Source organism: Phalacrocorax carbo, chromosome 11 (genome assembly GCF_963921805.1).
Source record: "Phalacrocorax carbo chromosome 11, bPhaCar2.1, whole genome shotgun sequence".
NCBI classification, from domain to species: domain Eukaryota; kingdom Metazoa; phylum Chordata; class Aves; order Suliformes; family Phalacrocoracidae; genus Phalacrocorax; species Phalacrocorax carbo.
Window position 1 is genome coordinate 10,348,669 of NC_087523.1, and position 24,971 is coordinate 10,373,639.

Here is a 24,971-nt window from a genome sequence, read left to right on the forward strand (position 1 = left end):
GATGGTTGCAGTCTTGGCTGGAAGGCTACATATGGTTTCATAATTAGTTTTGCATCAAGTTCTGCCCTGAATTGCATTGCTGAAATTCCTACAACTTCATTAGGGTTGACTGGGTTTACTAAGGCATTATTTGCCCTAAGATTACCTACAGTCAAAAATTTGCTGAATGTTGGGGGTTCAGTAATTAAAGGTGTGTTTACAGGAAACAATACAGGCAGAACGGTAGAAGGACAACAGTTCCCAAACCAGAGCTGCAGCCACATGAAAGAGTGAAGAAGACTGTGAAGAAGCTTCAGGGTTACCGTCCTGCAGTGTTACGGGAGCAGGTGAAACAATTCTGAGCTTTCCAGTAGCAAATGCTACGGTTGGGAGAGCACCTTGGGCTTCGCCTTTCACTTGGTGAAGATGCCAGTCCCAAATCAATCTGCCGGAGAACACTAGGAGATGTTTTTGTACATCTGTCACTCGCATTCACTAAGTCACCGAGGACTGTTGCTGCCCCTTGCTGTCTGCGCTCCTGGAGACAGCCCCTGCTGGCAGAGCTACTGCCCCGTGCACCCCAGGGTCCATCCATCGATCCATCCATCGACCCATATATCCATCATCCATCCACCCATCAACCCATCTGTCCATCCATCCATCCATCCATCCATCCATCCATCCATCCATCCATCCATCCATCCATCCATCCATCCATCCATCCATCCATCCATCCATCCATCCATCCATCCATCCATCCATCCATCCATCCATCCATCCATCCATCCATCCGTCCATCCGTCCATCCGTCCGTCCGTCCATCCACCTGGCCGCCCTCACCGCCCCGCAGGCGCAGAGACCACGCCCCCTTCCCAACCCCGCCTCTCCCACTGCTCGGCCCCGCCCCCAGGCCCACCCCCTCACCTAGCCCCACCCGCCGCGCGTTGCCCCCCGCCCCCGCGGCGCTCCCGTGCGCCTGCGCACAGGCGCGGCGTCCCGCCATGTTGGCGCGGGTGGTGACGTGCGGCGCCGGGGGGCGGGGCCAGGCGGCGGCGGGCGGGCGCGGGGAGCGGGGCCGCGCTCCCGGGCCGCGCTCGGGACTTCGGGGACGCTCCGGAGCGGGGCCCGCCGCCGGGCGGGCAGCCGCAGCCCGCAGGTGAGAGCGGTGCGCGGGGACGCCCCGCGGGTCCGCCCCGCTCGGAGTCCCGGTGGGGCCGGGGGCCCTGTGTCCTGCGGGGCCTGCGGGGCCAGGGGTCGCGGGCCGGGTGGGGGTCGTGGGGCCGCCCGCTGCGCGCGTTGCGGGGCGGGGGCGGCGGGGCGGGGGTTCCCTCGCTGCCGGGGCCTGCCCTGAGGGCGGGGGGAGGGAGCGCTGTTTGTAGCGGGGGGAGACCCGGCTTGTGAGGGGGGGAAAGGGGGTGCTCTCCTTGGAGCCGGGAGTGCCCTGCGAGGGGGCAGGAGCAGGGGTGCGCTGCGTGCGAGGGGGGAGCAAACGCGCGCCGTGCCTCGGGGGGGTGCGCGGTGGTCGCGGAGGGCGAGGAGGGCAGCGCGGGGGTCTCGCAGGCCGGGGGTCCCGGGTGGGGGTGGCCGGGCTGGAAGCGGGAGTGACCGGGCTGGGGTCGCAGCGGGCGGTTCGCTTCGGGACCGGCTGCGTGCTTTGTGCCTCTCTGAAAAAGTGTCTTCGGCTCTCCTTGGCAGGCATTGTGTTACGGTGGCTGAAGTCGTGCTCCTCCTTCCCCCGACCCTTTCTGCTCACCAGTGTTTATTGTTCCCTGGCCGGCTGGCTGAGGTCTGGGTGCAGCGAGGGGTTTGGGGGATTAGTTCGGAGATGGAGCCATTACAAATGGGGATGTAGCTGTAGGTTGTTATTAACTTGCCGGTTCCCTCTTCTCCCTGTTCGCATAAAATTTAGGCCAAGCTCTGTTTTTGCTAGGTACTGTTCGGGACTTTTTGCCTCCGTGTAAAAAGTGCGATATTAACTTGAGAGCCCTTGGAGTCTTGGCTCGGGCCCTTTTTATAATTCAGGAGATGCAAGGCGCACATCTTTTTCAGCTTTGTATGGCAAAGGACTCTTTAGCTTGGATGTTCTGAGTGTTAATGAAACCGATGCTGCATCAGAAATATCTCCCTTACCCATTTAACTATGGCTCATACATTTGAATAGAATGCCACAGAGGAGTCTTCCTTATTCTTTCCCCAGTGAGCTACGTGTAGAGATAATGCTAATGGAGAACCTTCAGGGCACTCTCCCCACTTCTCTGATTTCACGGTAAAGCCTGTTCTGCAATCTCATTTAATACTAGAATACACTGCAGAGTGTTGATAGTAAAAGAAAGTTTGAGTAGTAACTAGGATTAAATGTGATCCTGAATGCACTGCTTGTGATCTCTTTGATTCTGTGATTTTTCAAAATTGTGCTTCTAAACATTTTCCTTCACTTCTGAAGTTCAAAAAATTGTAGTGAGCTGCCAGCACAAATTTACATGCTGCTCTGCTTCAAAGAAGCAAGACTGCTTCTAGTGAGCCTTGGCTTGACACCAGGTGTCAAAAATGAATTAAAGTGACTTTGCCTCAGCCAGCATTTTTTTTTTTAATTTTTAAAGGGTTTCTTCTGCTCTTTTATAAGGGATTCACTAAACTGAAAGTCATCTGAGGCCATAGTTGAACTGTACCTAATCTGTAGCAGTAGTGTTGGCTTGGTGGATTCCGCAACTTGTGGTGTCACTGGCACAGCTTTTGGGGATGCCAGGCGTGAAGCAGATCAGCAAACTTACCCAGCTAGGAAAGAAAAGGGTCGTGCACAGGCTTACTGGTCCAGTTTGCAGTGCGGTCCCACAAACGGTAGGGCAGCGTGTCTGTGGGGATATAAGCTCTGGGATCATCTCAAACAGCCTTGAGGATTTGGCTCGGGGTGAGGCAGAGAGGGAGTACGTTCAGCTGATACTGCTACAGAGGCGGTGTGAGAGACTGATGAAGAATCCTTCATTAAGTTGTAAGGGGGCTCAGAGGGGAAGTGAAATGTAGCTGCTGCAGAAAGGGCTCTCTGCTGGCACGTGAGCTGGCTAGAAGCACTGTTGGATTGAGCGTACAAAGTAAAGCCTTGCTTTTCCCCCCTGCATTATGGTAACCTTATATGTGTTTTTTTTTCTTTGTTTTGCAACAAGCTGAGAAGAATGTTGGAGTTCCTTAAAAAATAAAAATCAACAAACGATGTCATGTTGAGTGTATCTCAGTGTAATATGATACTTGTATGTACTACTTTGACAGTGGAGATCCAGCCCAGGATGTCTGGATCTAAAGGCATAACCTCTGCTGTCTGAATTAAAAGTTCCCATGATACCTCGAGGGCTATATGTTCTTAGTGTGGTCCAACGATTAGAAAAGGGTGATTAGTTCACATTGCAAAGAAACATGTTGGTAGAGACTCCGGAGGAATTTGCAGTGTGTGCTGCTAGGAGTGTTTCTGCCAGCACTAGTATCACCTTCACAAACACCACAAGCAAAGCTGGCAAAAATGCTCTGCTTTTTCATGGTTGTTATATGCTGAAGTAGCAGAGATCCTTAGTACAGGGCTTCTTTTTCCTTTTCAGTTGATATACCTGTACTGGCAAAACTTTCTGAGAAACTGCACTATGGCAAAAATGGAACGATTATGAAGCATTTGTTTTCAGAACAGCCTCAGAGAGAGAGTACTTGGTGTTTGGCTGTTTCACTGTATCAATAGTACAAAACTTTTCTAATGACTTAATAGCTTATGAAAGTTGACTTCGATGGCCTTGGGCTAGGTTCACAGGGATAGATGCCTTTATCGCAGATCTGGCATAGCGTGTATGGGTGTGAGTGGGAGGCAAAAGCTTAAATAGATGGGGCAATGTATGTTCTGCTTTCCTTTCCAGGTTCTCTACTTTCAGCTTTTTAAAATTCTCACAGCTGTACTACATTGTCAGAGTACTGGGTGGAAATATTTTTATGGTTTTCTTTTTAACTGTTTGTAATGCAACAGTTTTCTTAAAATTGGGAGATTAGAGCTTTATGGATAAAATAAAAACACTAGTGTGGAAGAAACTTACCTTAGTATGTTTGCTATCCCTAAGCAAAGTGTCTTTGAAAAACTAGGAAGTAATGAAGCGATGTTGGGTATTAGTCTGTGGAAGAAAGGGCAGGCTCTCAGGGGGCATTCAGGGTACTCGATAGATTTGCCAGTTTCTCTAAGGGTTTCACATGGTAGTAAGCGTTTAGGGGTGAAAGTGCGCCCGTGCTGTATAGTGCGGGTAGCCTGCGTCCTGCGTCAGAGGATCCAACAGGGGAACTAAGCCATAAGTGCACTGAGGTGGGAGATACAGGGAATTGCAATGTGTGACTTGGTACTGGTGGCAGCAGTGTTTCAGAAGTGCGTTTCTTAACGATGTCTTTTTGGATTATGAGGTAGGAAGGGACCTGTTTGAACCCAAGAGCAGCTTGTAAGCTGGGACGAAATTTAAGTCTGACTCCTTTAATTGGCCTTTGTATTTCAGAAGACTAACTGTAAGAAAATTCAAAACATTTCCTATGTTCAGTGTCTTATAATGAATTTGTTGTCTTCCATGCCTATTTTGAGATGCGATTTTTAAACAAATCAGGTGTACTAATTTTTTGAAGAATGCACCAGCTACTGATTTGTGCTGTCAATGTTTTTGCTTTAAACTTGCTGTAGGAAATATGTCATTTTGTTTCCTTTTGTGGAAACAGTGCTTTGTTGTAAATACTAATGACACTGGTCATATGATTTCATGGGGCTTTTGTTTTAACTTCTTTGTGATAGATGCAGCTGCTTGGTGGTGTGTTCTATAGTTGTGAAGCCTGTGAGATTTGCTTGGCAATGCCAACGCACTCTGTTTTTAAAGCTTTGTTTCTTTAATATGAAATATTAAATATGAAGCATGAGAAAGCTTACATACAGGTGAAAGTAGAAATGAAAATAGATTGTGAACAGAAGTTTTGCTTTCAAATAAGTTTTTAGAACTTTTGCCTTGATTTTAAGTTCTCCTCAAAATCTAAGCAACTACAACCCTTTTTCTATTTCCATATTAAAGAGCATCAGACTTGCAAGGTGCCCTGTGCCTACTTGAACTGTCAGGTTATGTGTTCTGCTGTTCCTTTCCAAGGGACGCTGCTCTGGAGGGGGGCCCCGGCAGTGGTGCACATGGAAGGCTATCGAGGGGGCAAAACTGCTGATGTGTTTCTTGCGCGGGTGTGGATGGGGCCAGAAGCGGAACTGGTGATCATTAGTCAAAGCAGCAGGACTATTTACCCATGATGTCAGACACCTTCCTTTGGCTCCTTCTGCCTACTGGCGTACATACCTGTTTGTCTTGCCGCTCAGAAGTTTCTTTATTTGCCTGAATGTGGGAGGTGTAAGCTGCTTTAGGACAGAGGTCCTGTCTAAGCTGTTCCACCTTGCTAGGAGAAAAAACAGTCGGCACAAAGCACGTGGGAATGTGTTGCACAGGTCTCATGGTTAAAACCAGGGATGGGATAATTGGAGTGCCTGTCCTAGCTCCGAGGACTTAAAAGTAAATGTTTTAACAGACATACAGTGCTTAGCATGTCAGCGTGTTAGTCCTGTTACAAATGTAAGTTTCCATATTTGCAGGGAAGCGAGGGAAGAACTTTGTTCCTTGATTCTTAGAAAAATAAACTCAGGGCCAGTTTTATCAGTCTGCATCAATCAGAAATTTTTCAGAAATTGTGGGCTAGGATTTAGCAACATGACAAATGAGATCCGTGGCACATTGTAAATGAGCTTGATTGCACATCCATCTGGTCAAGTGCAGACTGTTGTTATGAGGAAGGTGAGGTTCCATGTCATGAAAAAAATGAAGCAGAATTTTTAAGGTCTATGAGCAATAATTATTAAATACTAGAGGGAATCTGGTAGGTCAAATAAAGCAAGGGTTAACAGGTGAATTTCAGCCCAGTTCCTTTTTCCTGATTGTTCTTTGGGATCTCCATGTGAGTGGTCTGTTCTAGAGTCAAATTGAATGTGTCCCACGTACATTTTGTTTAGCATCGTGGAAACCTTGATTCTTTTGAATAACTGACCTTATCTGATATTGCTAATGTGAAATATCCAGCAGTATGTTAAGATGGTGATCTGAAATATCCAGCATATTTTTACTGTACTGGCACAAACCCCAGCTCTCTAAAGCTGAAGCTCTGTTTCTGTTACACATTGTTGTAGTATATTTTCTACATATTTAAATAATTCTGTAAGGAATATATGCAAAACATCTCTTAAATTTAAAACATATTCATAAACTTGTTATGGATTGAAAATTAACAGAAAATTAATACTTGGAGGACAAAATCTGAAGCTCAAGGCTTTGGAGGCCGTTTGGCACTGCAGGTACCTCATCTGATGCATCTCTGGGTGGTCCCACCTTGTGCCCCGATCTCCAGCTGCGGCTCCCTTGGCAGAAAGCTAATGCTTGTGTGATTGCAGCGTGATTTCTTTCATGCTGCTTATCTCATGGGAAACTCACTCAGTAATGTTTTTATCGGTTTGCTAACTCACCCTGTGGCTACACGTTGCTGTTGCTCTCACATGTAGAAGCAGGAATGATGTGGCTGGAGGTGAGTGGGGGGAAAGCAGGAGTGTTTCTCCCAGCACATGCTGGGGATGCAGCATCAAATTCAGTGCAGCAGGACCGGGGCAGTGCTCCTGCTTCAACCTAGTCATGTTTGCAGATGCTTTTAAAGACATACTCCTGGGGCTGCTGTTCTCCAGTTATCTTTCCACCTGTGTAGGAGCTGAATGATCCATGTAAATTCATGCTTTCAGTAAAATCTTTAAATGAAAGTATGAATTCTGTGCTACAGTAAGGCAGGGGGAAGGCTTTTGTCTCAGCTCTGGAGGAATCAAAATGCTGGCCTGCATCCTGCTTATGTATTATCTGGCTCTTGAAGGAAGCAGAGAGGGAGAAACGGGTTGCTCTTCTGCCTTGTCAACTTTTGGCTTCTCAGTGTCTGACTCTCAAGTAGCTTCTCTGTTATAAAACAGGCATGGATCTGGGCAAGTTTATGGCTGCCCACAGATTTTTGAATAGAACAGAGGAAGTGAGTAGCACATCCATTATTTAAAGAAAGCTGTGAGTGGCACTAGAATCCTAAAGATGTTGGCATGTATCCTGTATGAATATTTTTTTGAGAAGCGGATTATCCACCACGGTGCCAGAGTTGTAGAAGACTTGTATTAATAGTTTATCTCCCGGCCTCCTTTCCCTGATCATCTACTCACTGCTAGTGAGTAACTTTTTAAGTAGTAGCAACTAGAAGTTACAAAATACATATGTGGTTGTATTGCTGTCACTTATTAACAGCTATATTTTATTGCCTGCTTATGATGGAAGCTTTTAACAGAAACAGAATGTAACCAGTTTCGTTCTCTTTAATGTTGAATTTGTAATTTAGCAGTGTTGTTATATCTAGAAATTTAAGCTGGGCTCTTGTGTTTGCTGTTCTAAGCTTGTTTTTATAGAGTGGAATTAAAGTATTTATCAGGGTATATGCCCTGTGAGGTATATTTTATATAAACTAAAGACTTTGCAAGCTTATGCATTCAAACTGGTCATTATGAATTAAACACTTGAGCTACAAAAGAATCAAAGGATAAATCTAGCTAGTTCAGCAATATTGAATCTGAATTTACTAGATTGCTTGAGTTGCCTTACATTGCTCCCTCGGTGGCTATGCAAATCAAACCAGTCTCTTGTGGCTGCTTGCATTTGTCACGGAGGAGTAACGGTAAATGCGTAAGCGTTCACTGTTTCTATTCTTCATTAGACTTGGGCAATATAACGCACTGACATCTTTAATGGTAGAAGGGCTAGTGTGGGGAGTTTTGTAATCCAGGTGAGACTTGGTATCTTATTTTCCCTGAGCCTGAAAAGTTTGTCCTTAATGTCTAAACAGGGAGTTTTGTTATTGAAAGGAGAGCAGTAATGAGATGATCGTGTTCTCAGCTACCTTGGAATTGGTGGAAATGTCATTAACTCAGCCAGCTCTCTTAGCAATGTTGGCAGTATCACTTGCTATGAGAGAGCCTGGCCCAAATCTTTGCAAGTAGGCTAATCTTTTTCAGGAATGGTTTAGTAGCTTACCTTAATGTAAGGCTGAATATGCGGAGGAGTTTCCTGTGAGGCTTTAAATGGACCATGGTACAACTCCCGTAGCATCTCCTTTTAGCAAGAAGATAAGAGACCCTGAGGTTTTATTTTCATACCACAATTCCTTAATTTTAATTTTATTTCTTAATGCTCTTGCTGATCTGTGTACCTGATGGCATACAAGAGCCACAGTGATGGACCAAGGCCTTGGTATGATAGTGCTTCACATGTGTAAAAAAAGCAGTTTCTGTTCCCAAATCTTGTTATGCTAGTGTAGTCTTTCTCCCACCTGTTATTTTTCTGGGGTTTGTGGGTGGGGTGGGTAAACGGAATTAAAAAATGGTTAACATTGTTGGCAACATCTCAGTAAGCATGTAGTCTAACTTTAGCCTGTGGTGGTAGCATATTTCTTTCAGAACTTGTAGCCTTGAGGCAACTTGATGGATTTTACCAGAATCTCTTGCCTTCCATCACGGACAGAGGCTTGCATGCTCTGTTACTGTTGGTGCTCATGTGGCTGTCCCCGCTTATGGAGCTTTGAGTTATGTCTCCTCTGAAACCTAGGTGAAATTACTTCCCTGGAAAGGACCAGGCAGATGTAAGCAAGACTTGCTCACCTCTTAAAATTCATTCCTTGGGTGATGAGTGTGCCAACAGCCCTGGTTTCTTTTGGGATGCCGGCAGGGGTTTCTTGTCTGGTTTTGCTGTTGGCCATAATTCCTGGTTTGTAGAAGGAGAAAATATTACAGTAAGGGGGCTGTAAACCTTACCTCTGGCAGCTTAGACAATTATGTGAGCTCTTCTGTGGAATGCCAACCAAAATAAGCTGGAGTGGTTTAAACAGCCTAAATAATAACTCTTTGTATTGGTTGATCCCGAGTAAATAGGTTAGACAGTACTTACGAGCAGCTCAGCTGGTAGCCTTCTGGCAAAGAGCAGGGACAAGCAGCTCAGGGTATTGTTCTCTTCCATGGCACAGCTGTATCTAGAGGAGGAGATCCAGACCCAGGGCAGAGGTTCACAGGCTAAAAGGCTGTTTGACAGGCAGAAATGTGGTTTCTCCCCTGCAAATAACCCTGTGATTATGGGTGAAGTAAGAGAATCCCAATTCATCATCCTCTTAGGGAATGAGTGTATTTTCTGGTTAGGTTGTAGTGATCTGCTGGTGTGGAGTGAAATAAGTAGTTAAATTTAGATGGTTTATGAGGATACAGGGGATGGCAGCAGTGCTAACACTCTTCTGACGGTGCTGCCAGGCTTGCGGTGCCATGGGACGTGGTGTGGGGTTGCTGTGCAGCATCATCGTGTCTTCCCCATGTGCATACAGAGAAGTCCACGCTATGGTTATAACCAGCTCCCATTGCTAGTTCAGATTGTTTATTCATTAGTGAAATTAATGATAGCAGGGAGTTGGGCCAGAAGAAGCAGAGGCGCAAGGGAAGAGGTTGCATGGCAACACTTTGCAGCCCCGAACATGGAGTTGGGAATAAATAATGGTGGAAAAAGAAATGGGAGGAGGAAAAACTGAGCGGGCTGGAGGAAAAAACCACTGTCTTTGTATTGACTTTGCTTCAGTGCCACCCCAGATGTGTCTAACAAGTCTGACATTGTTTGAGATTTTCATTACTGAGAGCCTTTCATAAGGCCCTCCACTGTAATGCTTGTGTGTGTCACTGGAGTAGCCTGACACGGCTTTGCAGAGGCGCAGGTTATGCAGAATGGTCTGACAGGATGGTGGGAAGCCTGGATCTTACTCCCAGTTTTAGACGGTTTCTTGCCACCAGAAAGTACTTTCTAACCTCTTGTCTTTCTGGGTTTTTTCACCAAAATGACCTGTGTAAGAGGCTTCCTGATGAGTTGTATGTGTCTTTCCTGACACATTAATATTTTAATTCTGGAACATGGGTCTTTCTGATGGCTGCCATGCATAGATGTGCATATATAAAAAGCAAAATAATGTGATGCATTTCAAAGAGGAGTGTCAAAAGGAAGAAAGCTTCATGGAATAAGACTGCAGTAGCCTCTAATCTTCAGATAACTCCTTTGTTTTGGTTAAGAAGTTTGAATGTCCCATGGTAGTGATTCTTATCTGCGACTACTGATTAACTTGCAGTTTCCTATGTGATTTTGTTCTTAGTATTGTTTTATTGTTTTAACTGAATGAATAACGTCAGGTTAGCAAGGGCTTGTAATTGAAAAAATATTGTGCATTCATTGAATTATAGAAGTGACCCTCGCTTATTGGTGCTAACTGAATGTGAGAATATGAGTTGCCAAGTGTAATGTTTCAATTTTTTTCTTTTCTGAGGCAAAGTGCAGAGGAAGTGAAAGCTGGCAGCGTTTTTGCCTGTGTTTCCTCACTCTGCTTTACATTAGAATGAATTAAAAAAAGACTGCCATTGCAGATGACAATACTGCTAATTGCTCTTTCAGTTTTTTGGGTAAGTGGCTGCTTTTTTCCTTTTCAATTGGATGTGCTATCTTTTCAACATTAAAAAGAAAAGCAGCATCTCCTCCTAAATCCTGCGTTTCAGTTGTCCATTCTGCTCAGTGAGATGACTTCCAAATGGCTGTGAAGCCTTTCACCATAACTTTGTGCTATTTCAAGTCCTTGTGACTAGTGCTTTTTGCAAGCCCAGCCAGACAGCTTCCTGCTGTGATAGCAACTGTGGGGAGAATTTATGAAAAGCATGCTTGGCTTAGTATCGTGATGCAAGGTATTACTTCTGTACCTCCTGTGACTTGTATGCTCTTAGTGATTTATGTAACATGGTGGGTCTACTTCCGAGATGTACAGAGAGGCTGTCTCACTAGCTTCAACGCAAAAATTAGCTCTGACTTTTTTTCTTCTGCACTGTGGTTGAAATTTATTTTTATTTGAAGCCATGGTCTTGCAGAATTTTGTATGAAATGCTCTGTATACATGGAAAAGATCAGGATGCCACAGATCTGTAGTGAGTTATGCGAACTTTCCCTCCAGGCAAGAAGTGGTGCTATCCAATTTTCCACTCACAGTGGAGATAGAGCTCAAAGAGCTGCAGAAGCCAATAGTTAACTCTGTTGGATGTGCTGTACCCTGCAGTTCTTTAAAATAACATCTACAGTGAATAATAGTGTGCAAACGTGTGTGACAATTTTTTTTTTCTTTTCCTAAACCTTGTTCTAGATGTCAAAACTAACCTGGACTACTTGGGAATGGCGAAACATAGCCCTGGGATCCTGCCATGAACAGTAAGAAAGTTGAGATGCTTCATGTATGCAAAATTTTTTTTTTTTTATGGCTAAACCCTAGTGAAACTGATCCTGGTCAATTAACGTGACTAGGCACACATTGTGTAGTTCAATGTGGATGTGCTCCCAGTTTTTCATGCAGCAAAGAGACAGTACAGCAAGTCCAAGGGGTGGCTCTGTAGGAGAGCACTCTTTGGGAAACAATACTGGGGAATTCTCTGCAGCCGATGTGACACTGGAGGTGGAAAGGCTGCTATGGGTGGTGTGTTATGAAATTATTGAGGTGGTAGCTGAAGGTTGCTGTCCTGCAATGTGTAATTATAGTGTGAGACTCCATTGTAATCTAGTGTATAATTATATTGAGACTCCATTGTCACAGCATATCTTGAACACAAATTAGTTTGAGATGTGATTAGACAAATTAGCAAAAGGAAAAAAGGCAATTGCTGAGCAGTAAAGACTGCATTCCCACGCAGTTTGTGGTAGGAAGTCCCTAAGACGCTGGCTGAGCGAAGCTGGCAGAGTGCAGCTTCCCTTTTGCTCGCTGCTCCTGTATTGACTGCTGTTAGGTAGCTTGGCGAAATAGGTCTTTGGTCTGACCTCCTGCACGGTGCTTTCCTGACATGAAACTTGGCATTTAATAGAGATGTTGATTAAATGGTTTGTGTATGCAGGAAAGCAAGCACCTTTAAAGGTACTCTTGTGTGTTGATCAAAATATTCAGATATTTTTTTGTTGTTGGTAGCCTGCAACCTTCTACTGTGAAGGGTACATATTTATGCACGTACATGCTCTGTATTCTTTATATAGCCTTTTCCAGATGTCGCAGTAGGCATCCTTAAATTGATGCGTTGAAAATTATTCTGATGAATTTTCCCAGTACAAAATAGATGACTTATGAGAGACTGTGTGGGTGAGTAGCATGCTTGTAAAGTGTAAATTTTCAGCAGACGCTGTTGATGCTATTTGTCAGCCTTTACTGGGACAGAAATTAGAAGGCTTTTGTATTGTTAAATGTCACAATTTGGATATAGTCAATTGGAAATGAACAGCTCTTGGAAGCTTTTGTATCTAAACTCTTCACAGCAGTTTAAATGCTTAACATGCAAATGTTCAAATGAAAAATGTTTCATTTTCTTTTGTAGAACTCTGACCACGTCATGTTTAATTCTTCCATGGGAGCTGTGTTTTACCCAGGGCTTTCAAAAGCTGGGTGATACAGTTTAAATGTTAGGCAATGTTAATATCTTGAAAATCTCAGAACTCTCCTTCGAAAATACTCTATTTGTTAAATTGTTGTGGATCAAATTATGTCATTAGGTCATTTATTAGAACAATCAATGAAGACACAGGAAGCTGTTTAGTTCTTTGTACAAAATAGTGTATGGAACACAAGGAGTCAATGTTAAGACTGCTTTCAGCTTCTTCAGAAGTTTAAGCTTAGCTGAAAAGGACAAATGTATATATTTGTAGATTATTAAATGGCTTTGAAATCTTACCAAAATGCAGCTAAAGCTTCAGTTTACTTTTTCTGATCATGGATAGACTGAGCTAACAATTTTAAGCTGTGCTGCTCAGAGGTAAAACATTCATTAATTTTAAACTGTCGTGTTTAGCAAGCTTCACTGTTCGAAGGGTAAGCCAGGGAACCTCACTGTTCACAGGTTTGCTATGACCAAAACCTTGTGATTTCTTGTGGAGTCGAGAACAGATGTATGTAATCTCAGAGAATAATCATGCATGTACGGTGTAGTTAAGAGAAATTTTAAGGATGGAAATGATACTTGGTACAGGTTCAGACAGCTAGAATGATCTTTGTTTTTTTGTTCCCTGCCAGTCAGTTACCTAAGAGTTGTGTGGCATCTCCTCTGGCTCTTCTGAGGTGGTAACTGGGGCCAAAAGAGCTGGACTGTTATTGTACTGGTGTTCAAGGTCCTCGTGTTTGGGAGGTTCTAGATGCCCATTTCTAGGACAAGTAGCATTAGAAATCCAAATCTCACCTTTGCTGTTAATCCAGTAGTGTTAGAAAATGTCCATGTACTACTAAGTAATAAGCTGAATTACTAACATGTGAAATACATCTTATTCAACTCTCATATCATTTGTTTGGCTCATGATAAGCCAGTGAGTGGTGTGTGCTATGTTGTGCTCTGGATAGCCTTATGACCTCGAGTTTCCTGAACTATCAGTTCAGTAGTTATGTCTTTTTAAGGCATGCTTAAAACAGCTGTTAGCAAACAAAGGAAAACCTGTGCATTTTAAGTTGATCTGCAGCCAGGTGTTCCCTTAGCTTCCACCTTCACCTGTTAACAGCACTCCAGAATTAGTAAGCTTGCTGATGGTGACTGGTGTTTGAAATCATGCTGACTAACTTGGTCCAGAAGCATTTTTCCCAGGTCTTTATTTGCATATGTAGATATTTTTTTTTCCCCCAGGATGTGGTTTAGATGAAGCCTGAAGGTAAAGGATGTGGCTGATGAAAGTAACAGCAGGTGGGATGGCTCATAGTTCAGTGGAAAGTGTTTCCAAGGTGGCTTGTCACATGGATACTTGAATGGTAGCTTAAGGAAATACCATGGATTTAGTTTCTCGGGGAAGCAGGTGGCTCTGATACTCTGGTGGGTGATATAGGAGAGGGGTACCAAAGAGTTTTACAGCAGAAAATCTGAAAGTGACCTTTAATGTTCTGAGCTTTTTGCACTCGTTGTCAGGTAATGAATGCTGGCTTTCCAAAAGTCACTTCTGAAGACTGGAAGATTTTAGTCTACTGAAGTATACGTTATTTTCCTAGGAAGCTTCACAGGATTTCACCTCCCGTTGTTATCCCATGGTTTCAGTCTGGTGTGAGCTGGCCTTTTCATTAACCCTTGCGGAGCAGTATTTAGTTGAAGCCCCTCAATCTGAGGCGTACACTCCACAGAACGGAGCGGGTGACAAACGGAAGCGGTCCGTGTAGGCTGAGGGTCCTAACTCTACTTTCAGGGGTCTTGAGAGATAATGATTAAACCAGGCCTCCAGTCGTAACTGCAGAGGCAGAAGCCTGCGTTGCCTTTAATAGAGGAGTGGCGTGGAAAATGCTTGCTTTATAGTCTGGACACCTGCAAACCGGAGTGTGGGCATTGTTATTGGTAGGGACAATCTGCTCCGGATTGTGGGTGTAGTAATAGCAGTAGGAGGACAACAGCATTTTAGGCAGCTGCCACTGCCAGACTGACTGGGTGCTGTCCCCAGCTCTGAAGGATGCGTGGAGCTGCACCTGTGGATGAAGAGACGGTGCGGATATTCGGGCCAAGGGCAGAAGAGGCAGAGCAGTGCTGCTGTCTGCGCAACAACAAAGCCAGTGCGAACCCAGGAGAGTTCCTAACCTGTCAGGTCTTGCATGGCTCTGGCAGGGAGCTGGCTTGTCTCACTCGTGCTGTCTGGTGATTTGGGACACTGGCCCCTTGTTGCCTGCCCATGCTGGCACCTTAAACTCCTTGTCACCGTGGGTGTCGTCTGCAGCCTTCTCCCTGTCCCCCTCTCCTTTGGTCCCAGGCTAAGATCCCTGTGTGCAGAGCTGGCCTCCTTAGGGCTAAACCTAATTGGAGAAAAGCCTGTTCTCTGGGGTTGGATTATTGTATGCTGTAATTGTTGAAGCTCCTGATTTTGAGAGCATAATATAGGGGCTTCCAATACGGCATAATATTTTCCTGATGCTTGTGGTCCCATTTTAAACTGCAGGTGTTTTACTTGGATGTGATTTATAAGCAGTGTATTAATGGCTTGATCTTCAGAGGACTGTTTTCTTTTTCTGTACGAGTGAAATACTATACTAATGAGAAGCTTGTTTTTTTTATACATAAAATATTACTGAAGACTTCTAAGCTTGTGTGAACATGCTGAAGCTTGGTTTATTTTGTGTTCTTAAAATAGGTCAAATATAATTTTTATTGAACATATTTTTAAAGTACGTTAACAAAAGATGATATGTAACTGCAGTTAACAAGCAGGGTAGCATTGCTTTTGGTGGGTAAAACTCCTTCACTTAATACAATTACTAAATTTCCATTAGGATGACATCTGTTCTGCTACCTAGACTTGTATTTCAACAGTTTATTGGACTCCTTTATGACAATGAGTTTTTCCAAATGCAGTACCTTGGTCGACTGAAGCAAATTGGTAACTTCAGTTGTATCTTCTGAGGTCTAAGATATGGGGTTTCTTGTGTGCATGGACTTGATTTTTTTTTTATTGAGAATGGTTAAATACTTCTAATGTGTAGGTGGAAAATAGTAATGATTTTACTTGTTAATTATTGATTATCAGGTGATACTTGATATATGTTAATGCTGCTCTCAGGTAATGCAGCTCTAATGCCTATTATAAAAAAATGGGAGGCTATGCTAAGGTCCAGAAACATGTGCAAAGGTCAGGCTATTCTAAATCCTACTTGTAAGTTAAAAATGCCTTTTTAGGCATATACTTCCCTGTATTTAAAGAAAGATTCTCTTATTATTACTTCTTATTTAGAGATTAAAGCAGTTCTTTTCAGAGCGTAGTGTCAGATTCAATCAACTGCTGCTAAACGGGACAACAGTGGTGCTCTGCTCTTTGCAGAGTTGCTCAGTGGTGGGTGCTGGGGATGTGCAGCCGCCACCAGGTGAGTGGGGTCGCCTTGGCTGTCTGATGGGAGGCAGTGTTAGCTGTGCTGGGCACTGCTTGCCCTCCGGCAGCCATTTTTTGTTGAGGGGTGCCACTGGTTGGTTTGTTAGGTTCAGCCCAAAGTAGGCAAGTGGTCAGGCTAAGTGTAATGTGGAACTCTGTCCTTCATTAATGTTCCCAGGCTGGAATTTAGCCTCTTGCTCCCTGTGGATTTAGTCAACAGTCTTTTTTTCAGCAGTTCTGTTTTGTTATGGTTCTGATTTTTTCTTGGCTACTGTGCTGGAGAAAGGACTGCGTTAACACTGTAGGTCAGGCTGAATCACAGCATCTTCCAGCTTTGTGATTTCTGAGCATCACTTGAAAACAGCTTGCCTTCTGTAGCAATGGCATGTTTGCTGAGGTCTGTCCTCTGACCTGACGAGCGTATTTTTCTCATCCACTGCATGCTCATTTGTGTGCTACTGAGGGTGCTTGGGCTTGTTCATTCAATGGCTGCCTGCACCGTGCCCTGCACACTTTATTGTACGCTTTGACATGCCTTGTGTCGCTAATTTGCTGATGTCCCTGAAGAGCTGACTGTAATTGATACAAGTGACCTATATAAGCCATGTGCGTCGTCTCTCAACTCTGAAAAATCTAGAGCATTCTGATGGAAGATTAAATACAGGCATAAAAATAAAAGTGTTACAGGGTGTCCGCTACGCGAGTTGTGCACGCTGGCATATGACCAACACATGTAGTTTTTTATCTATTTTATGGAGTTGGAGTCAGAAGTAGTTTAACTTCCCTGTGAAATGCCAATCAGTTTTACATGGGTCTTAACCATATGCCTTTTAAATTATCTTCCTAAATTCATGCTGAAGGTCATTAAAATAAATATAATGGGTTATATAGGAAATTAATAATTCATAAATATATGTACTTGCTTTTGCATGTCTGAAAGAATGATGGTAAAATATAACAGCAGCAACAAGAGCAAACACCCAAAACCAGAGAGATCTGAGGTACTTGCACAACAGTGAGAAATTTAGTCCCCAGTTCCTGGCAGGGGGAGGCAAGCTAGTACTGGTGGTCAGATTTGTCCTTTCTGTGGACACAGTGAGTAGCTGTGAAGTTGTAAGCAGAGGTGTGAATTTCTCATATTTGTGTGTTGGACATGTAGAATCAACGGTAAGGACAGAAAAGTTGATCGCAGCTCTTGTTAAAGTTGAAAGTTAGCTAAAACTTCTGAGTATGAAAAGTTTTATCTTTAACATGGAATTTGAACTATCTGAATTTCTGTGGTAATGAAACTTGGTAAATATTTGTCATGTACTTGCTGAATTTTATATTTTATTGGAAGAAAATCCATCAGTTGCCAGTTTCAGAACTTGTGTGCATCAGCTTGCCTATCCTGCACTATTCATTTTTATAAACCTTAGTTCTTCCCTATGTACAGCGAAAAAAGATACCTGTGGCATTTCTCACTATTTTCGACTGCAAGCCAGCCACGTAGCTCCAGAGAGGTAGTTTTTGTCCCATCAGCAGTGGTATATTAAAAAAAAAAAATCCCCAAATTTAAAAATAAAAAAAAAGACTTCAGCTTTCACCTTGCAGTATAATTGGCTCGGTTTGCTTTCACAGGCAGAGCAGTGTGACCGGGTAACAGGCGCTGTTCTGCAAAAACCTCATCCCAGAGAAACCTTCTGGTGAGGGGAGGAGAGAGATAAAGATAGAAGGGATTTCATTTTTGAAGTTACTCTAATAGCTTTTTATTTGAAACCAGGCAACAGGGTTAAAGTTATTAGAAGTAGTGCTGACTGTATGTAGACAGTTTGGTCAGTCTAATGTGTTAAACAGTCTCTGGAAGAAGGTGAAACTGACCTTTTCAGGAATTCAAGTCTAGTTCTGTTGGGTACAGAACAAATTTACTATGTACTACTAATATTTATGTCTCCAAAAACTTGAACAGTCTTCCAGCCTAGTTGCCTTGGAGTGACCTGTTTAGGGAAATATGTAAAATGGGAGGATTAAAAAAAATACTTTTATCTGCAGTTAATAATTGAAAGGTCAGGTTTTCTTCACACTCTTCAAGCAAGCTGGAGTAAGCAGCGTAGTTGATATGTGCAGATAAGCAACCCTATTAAAGACCACATCAAAGGAACGTGGTTTTGACCTCACTGAGCACGTGTATGGAAAAAAGATGCTTAACTACATACGCAAACCCATCTGTAGTGCATGCTTGCCCAAGAGGAGGCTGACTTAATTTATGTTTTAGAATTAATTTAATCCCAACCGTAGAGTTTTATGAAGTTGAGGGCTGCCTGTCTTTTGATCCCTTCTTACTGTTGTGTAGTGCGTTCGCCTCAGGAGAGAAGCTGGTGCGATGTCCACAGGATGGTAAAGCAAGGAGTGAGGCTGCAGCATCCATCCGAATTACATTAACCACACTGCACATCACGTAGGACTTTGCAAGTAACCATTTCCGAGTATGATGATAGGAAAGCAGTTCAGGTGTACGTGGCACTTTTTCAAAGTGTTAGTTTTATGATGGAGGACAGATAAAACGTATCCGATTTACTCAGCAGACTTCTTTAATAGAGGAGGACCTGGAGTTTATTTGAAACAAGAGGCTGTCCCGAGGTGCAGCAACACCAGGAGTTAAGAAACATGTTATTCTACCAGCTGCTCCCACATCAGTGGGAGGGAGCGGGCAAGTTAGGTGCTGTTAAACAATTCTGTTTGATGCCGTCTCCGTGACGGCATGTTTAAAGTACTGCAAAGCACACAGTGAATTTATAATTCATGCTTACAAATACTGTGTGTGATTTCTTTCCATGAAATCCGTAAATCTGCTTTAACAAAATAAAATTTGACAGGCTCCTAAATTAGCATTGCTTGTGACCTACTCTCTGAAGTCAGAATTTTATTTGTGATGGTACAGAGCAGTTGGAGGGGAGAGGATGGTTTGCAGAAGATTTTCTGTTACATATAAAGGACCTGTTATTTCAAATCTGTTACATAGCTAGATATGGTCACAAAACAGTAAATCTTACTTTTGCATGTTAAAACTAGTAATTAAGAAATAGGATTTTCTGCTTCAGGCTGTGAACTAGTAGTAAATTGCTTTAAAGAAATATTTAATTCATAAAGCTACTAATTTTTTACTCTTCCCTTATGTTTATCAATGTGAAATATATAGAAGACCAAAAATCAGAAGTGTGGCTTTTTTCAGGGGTATTGCATAGTTATATTTTGCAACGCTTGCTGCTAAATGATGTCAGCAAATTGAAATGTTACTTTTTCACTGTCCCTTCAAGTGGAAGTATGAGTTCACAAACTTGAATATAGTCTGTAGTCTTTCATTTTGGTTAATGGCTGTCAGATATCATACTCTTGAGACATTAAAAAAAACTGAACAAGGAGTTTTTGAACTATATTAGATCTTAAAAATGGAACTCATTAAAATTTTGGCCTCTCCTGTACAAATTAATGTGATTACGTCTTGCACATAAATAATTCGAGCTGTTTCTCTCCTTCTTAAAATAAAAGGTGGCTTTAATCAGTCACAGCTTCCATTTTCAGTAAATTGTTCGTGGGATAGGCAGGCTCAGGAACAACTGGGTTAAACGAAGAGATTATTTGAAAAATCTAGGGCATGTGCTCTCTCTGTTCACTTGATCAGTTTTCATAATTCATCCTTGTTTCCACAGCAGAGAGCAGGGCGATACATGCAAACAAGAAGCAGTTTTATTTCTTTTGTGCTCCTTTATCTCTAATTTTACTGGAGAAAGCTAGTGAAATGGGGAAAGGTCATATTGTGTGTGAATGTTTAGAATGAATCTTGGTTTGTTTTGTGAAAACCCATGGGATCTGAGGGGCAGATGCTGTTTTGGGATGTCTGTCTGTGACTGTTCAATTCTTTTCTGTTTGACTACAGGTGCATGAAGAACAGAGGAGATATTTCCGCTTATCAGAGATGATGTGGAGAGATACTTTGTGAGTAATTGATGTGTGTTTTCTAAAAAGCCCAAAATGCTAATGTGGGAATTTCTCTCCTCCTCCCCTTCTTCTCCCCCCTGCGCCCCCCCCCCCCCCCCCCCCCGAATAACTGCTGTTTGCCTAACAGTTTCATTTGGTTCTGGAAAGCTGTGAATATAGAGCCCTTCATGGAAACCACAGACAAAGCTGATCACTGAAATAGAGAGCTGGAAGACAGGGCAATAGAATATGTATGGTTTCATAAATGACTAACCATGGTGCCTAACTTTTCCACAAGCTACCAAAGGCTTTTCCTGTTGGCTGTTGAATGTGTGCTAGACACCAGTGAAACCCCGTCAGGTTGGGTGTACGGGTAACCTTTAGCAGGGTTAACTTGGCACTTCCAGAAGCTCTTCTGTCAAGCTTACAGGTGCTACCTATCCTATGACAGGCTGTTAACACTGTATTGTCCTTGTCTGATTTTGATTGGAGGTCTGATATATTTGCCATTAAGAAGATGGGAATAGTAACAGTTGGTAGACACTTTCCTGAAAGTTTTCAGTTCCTGTCTGATGGAACACAATAATATTCTAGGAGCATGCAGTTAAACCGCGCTCCCAAAATATTGCAGGAGAGGAAGAACCTCTGTGTCAGAATATAATTGTACCTAAATAAGTACTTAAATGTTTTACTTTTGTGGAAACAAGGTCATTTTTAATGACCACAGTTAGGTGATGCAATGTCTTACTTGTCAGATGGACTCCATAAATATGCAGTGTTTGTAATGCTGCAGATCCCTCAGCCAGCTCTCTCCTTTGGGGCCGTTAGTCCCTGTGTTTCCTTTTTTCTGCCAAATTTCCAGTACAGCAGGGAATTAAAGCAGCATGTTATTTTAGGATTTTCCATGATAGTTTTTGTGCCTTTTTTTTTTTTTAAAAGTATAATACAAGTAATGTGATCTTTTAAACTGTAAGTTTTGATGCTCTGGAGCTACTGCTTTGTTCTAGTGATGATTATCTAGGAGACGGTGCCTTTGTGGACAGCTTCAGTGCTTTTCTTGGCACTGAGGAGCTCAAGTTAGAAAAACTGCTGTTAATGCCGGCACCTTGATTTCTAAATTTTTTTTGTTTGTTGTGTTAATGGTACACCAAGAAAATTTTTCTTTTTTTAAAATTGAAAAATATCTTCTCATTATAACAGACTAGTAATTGCTTCAACTCCTAGGTAGGAACTAGTTTGGATTCTTACATGGGATTTGCCTTTTTTGTTATCTAGATCTACGAGCAAGTTTTAAAAATGGTTTTTTGGCTTCTCTTATCCTGGAACCCTTTGCATATTTTCATAGATACACTTTTCTGATTTGTAGTTTAGTAACTGTTTTGAAAAAATTGTCATTAGTGCTTGATTTCCTCATTCTGGGATGAGGTTTGGCATCTGCAGACGGTGGCTGGTAGTCTGACTTTCTTTCAGTCAGGAGAAAATCTGCTTCAGGATAATATTGGCTTGTAGTCATCTTTCCCTTGGCCTCTTCCAGGCTCTGCTTGCCAGTTCAGGAAGGCTGCGGGAGGATTTCTTTGTAACGGTGTCCTGGCCAGGTGCTGGATTCTTCATGAAGCAGCAGGAGAAATCCTCATGCTGATCCAGCTGACCTTCCCAAGAAATACAGCGCTGATTTGATATAATCAAACCTTGCGATCACTGTCTTGTGGCCAAAGTCCATGAGGGCTTTGTCACAGTTGGCTAAGTAGCAGGGATAGTATGGAATACGATTTAATAATATAACTTTTAAAATAAGAATTGATATTTTTAATAAAAATACTGCTGTGATGCCTCTTGCGGATATCCGGAGTAGTGGAGTATTTGATTCCTCTGTCATGGCACACGTTCCTCTTGTTTTCAGATTCTGGTCAGGGCTCAGGCCGAGTCCCTGGATTAGATCTCGTGGGCCGAGCTTCCTTCTGCAGCTCCTTGAACTGCTCTGGTCTGCCCTGAGACAGTCATCTTTTGGCAGTCCCACCTCTGACCCAGTAAGTCAGGTAGGACTTGCTCAGGGGTCTACTACTTCCTAGGCTGCTTCCTTCGTGGATAACACTGTTCTTAAAAGTCACCTTGTTTGAATTCTCCGAACTCGACAACAGATTTCTGCCGTTAGCAATGAGGTGAGGGGATGTCACCGATGCCGTGGTTTGGTTCAGATTCTTCTGCCTCAACTTTCTAGGCTGCTTCCTTAGGGCAAAGGAGCAGTTTCATAACTAAAAAATCTTTACCCTTTTTTATAAAAAAAGTTCTTTAAACTCTGGCTGTAGCTTTCTAGATGGTAGAAGTGTGAATGAAGGAAGTAGAAGTTGTGTGGCCATCTGGTCTGTACAGGCTTGTGTAAGTTTGATGTGCTTTAGTCAGGTACAGTGTATTAGACAAGTACAGTTGTATTTACTTGCCAGCTGGGTATCACTCTACAGAGCTTGGAAAAATTTGCAGTTGAGAAATAGCTTAATTATTTTTTTAATAAGATATCTTTGCTATTAGCAGCTTAATGACATTGGAACTTGATTATTCTTTTTTTTTTAACCGGAAATATAGTTTAGGTAAAATGTTCCAAGTATCAGTCTAAATACCTTAAAATATTTTCGTAGTGATGCCAGTTACTGGTGATACATACATTTTTCTTTGAGTGTATTTACAGATGTTTACTATATTTTAGTGTGACAACATTCAGAAAAGGCTCTGCGAAAAATTCATAACAGTTACTTTGTGGGGCTAGCATTTAATTTGTACAGATGGTTGCTGTTAAGGACCTTTTAGTTGCAAAGCAGTCAGCTTTTCAGAGTCTTCAGCATATGGCTGGATCAGGTTGTGCTCTGATACTTACGAGAGCGGATAAGGCTTACAGCCAATGACGCCCACCGTGAACAGTGTTTCTGGATTTGCCTACATTAAGACTCCTCTGTGTCAGCGTTAGTAGCTGCAATAACAGGTAATATCTATCTGGCTAGCTCCATTAATTCTTATGGGATATTGCAAGGGTGAATATGGGTAAGATATAATGGAGTAGCTTGTGAATTGAGTAGAGTTTAGCCCTTGCTACAGGGTGGAGGTGCAGGAACTGGCTTCTTTGCCCAATTCTGCATGATCATAATAGCTTTAACCTCTGTGCTGTAATATCTCTTTCTGTGAGTGGTGTTTATACAGTTATATAAAGTCTGTGGGAAGTATGATGGAAACTGCTGTTTACCTGTTAGTTTTTATCATGGTTTATTACTGTGCAGTTTGGAATGTACAGGATTTCTGATTAAAAGTGGGAAAATGTTTCAACTTCGCTCAAGCAGCAAGCTTTAAAGCGTTTAAAATATGTACTGCAACCTAGCCCATTAAGTTAAAATGTGGCTTTGTTAATAAAGTGAGAATGTACAATAAAAGCTCTTTAACCTAGTAGTATTGACTCTTACAACCATAAACTTAAACAATACTAACTATAAGTATATTGGATAATATTTAACTTAAAATTGTAGAAATAATGTACTTCAACCAAAAGAGAGATGGACTTCCATTCCGTAGGCTGATTTTTTTCCTGACAGGCTGAATGGGGGTGCCTTGTTCTACTTGACATCTGCTGATGTCTGAGCAAGTCTCATTTGTACAAGAGTAATAGGTACTTGAGCTGTGCCCTTGGCAATCAGTAGATCAGGGGTGTATGTGACAAGTTGGACACCGAAGGGACATGCTGTATCTAAGGTATTCAGTTTCCTCGTGAATGGACTAATATGTTCCGCTGGCCTTCCCCAATCTTAGTAACCACATAAAGCTTTATGCTCTTAAAATAACTGACAGTCAGCAGCTGGTTTCGTACCAGGATTTTTTTCACTGCGAGTGAGGAAAAAGTGGGATCTAAATGTCATGAGTCCTGTTGTCTTATTGGAGCTAACACAGGTGTTTTTTTACTTGTATCTGTTGGATTGCTCTGTGTGCCTTTTTGTTTTTTTAAATGCAATGCTCATCTAATCAAACTTTTGTCAGTGGAATCAGTTTCACTGGTGTGGATTTACTAAGCATGGGTGGTGATGAATGAGCTTTATAAGCTGAAGTTACAGCCGTAGGTGACTTATATTGGAGAAAGGGTTTATGAGGGATGAAAAGTGCAGGTGAAATGCAAGTCCTTTACAGAACACTGAAGATGTGGTAAATCTGTAAGGACTTAAACATTTTAAGAATGCTTTTACATCAAATAGATTGGATATTTTTGGGCCAACTAGTAAGCTTGATAAAATTTTGATTCATCTTGATATAATTATGTAAGGGTTTACATTTGGTTCTTTGTGAAAACGCAGGCATGAAACAGTTCATCAGCTAACTTGAAATATTCTTTTGAATTTTATTTAAAACAATGCTTTGACACATGCATCTCAGCATTGCAAAACTTCTTTCTGCCACTTCACTTTCAGCGCAGTGGGTTGAGACTGTCCTTGCGCCATGCCCTGACCTGGTGTCACGTGCAGCCGCTTGTGGAAATGGGTGGATTTCAGGCCCCTGTCCATTTCTTGGGAAAGATGTGGTACCATGTAACAGGGTAGTTTTTTTCATCCTTGGAAATCTTCAGGTAAAAGCTAACTTTGCTGGCAGGAGAATAAGGGCATTGAAGAATGGAAGGGAAAAGGCAAGGGACAACCCTTCTGCCACCTGTAATGCACGTTAGGTACATGGGACTCAGCAGCCTGGTTCTTCCCAGCTTACTGCCCAAAACCTGAGATACAGGCTGAAATGGTGGATGCGGGAAGAGGTGCCCCTTCCACTACAGCCCGGAGAGATGTGTCTGTGGGGTCCACTGCATGTGAAGTATTGGTGGGGAAGAGCTGTCTGCCTCTGCTCTTGATGAGTCTGTCAGCTACAAAGCCATAGCAGGTAGGCTGAGGGGTTAGTCTAGACACAGGGTATAAGTTAGAGGCAGCGTCATTTTTAAGGTCATTGGCATGGAAAGAGTAGCTGATTTGCTTCAGATAAACTATAGAAATAACGTACAAAGAG

At 42.6% G+C, this 24,971-nt stretch overlaps 1 protein-coding gene across 10 annotated transcripts in view; it reads left to right on the top strand.

Moving 5' to 3' along the window:
* The first annotated feature begins 1,021 nt into the window (after positions 1-1,021).
* Positions 1,022-24,971, top strand: part of KLHL13 (kelch like family member 13) — a 91,467-nt gene continuing 67,517 nt past the window's right edge. For 3 of the 10 annotated variants that reach the window (XM_064462998.1, XM_064462988.1, XM_064462992.1), the window contains exons 1-3: positions 1,022-1,135; positions 11,287-11,374; positions 19,912-19,970. In XM_064462998.1, coding sequence (XP_064319068.1) covers positions 11,345-11,374; positions 19,912-19,970 — 89 coding nt within the window. In that variant the 5' untranslated portion in view covers positions 1,022-1,135; positions 11,287-11,344. Of the gene's footprint in view, positions 1,136-11,286; positions 11,375-19,911; positions 19,984-24,971 lie in introns of those variants that run through there. The other 7 variants (XM_064462990.1, XM_064462994.1, XM_064462991.1 and 4 more) reach the window with 5 other exon arrangements.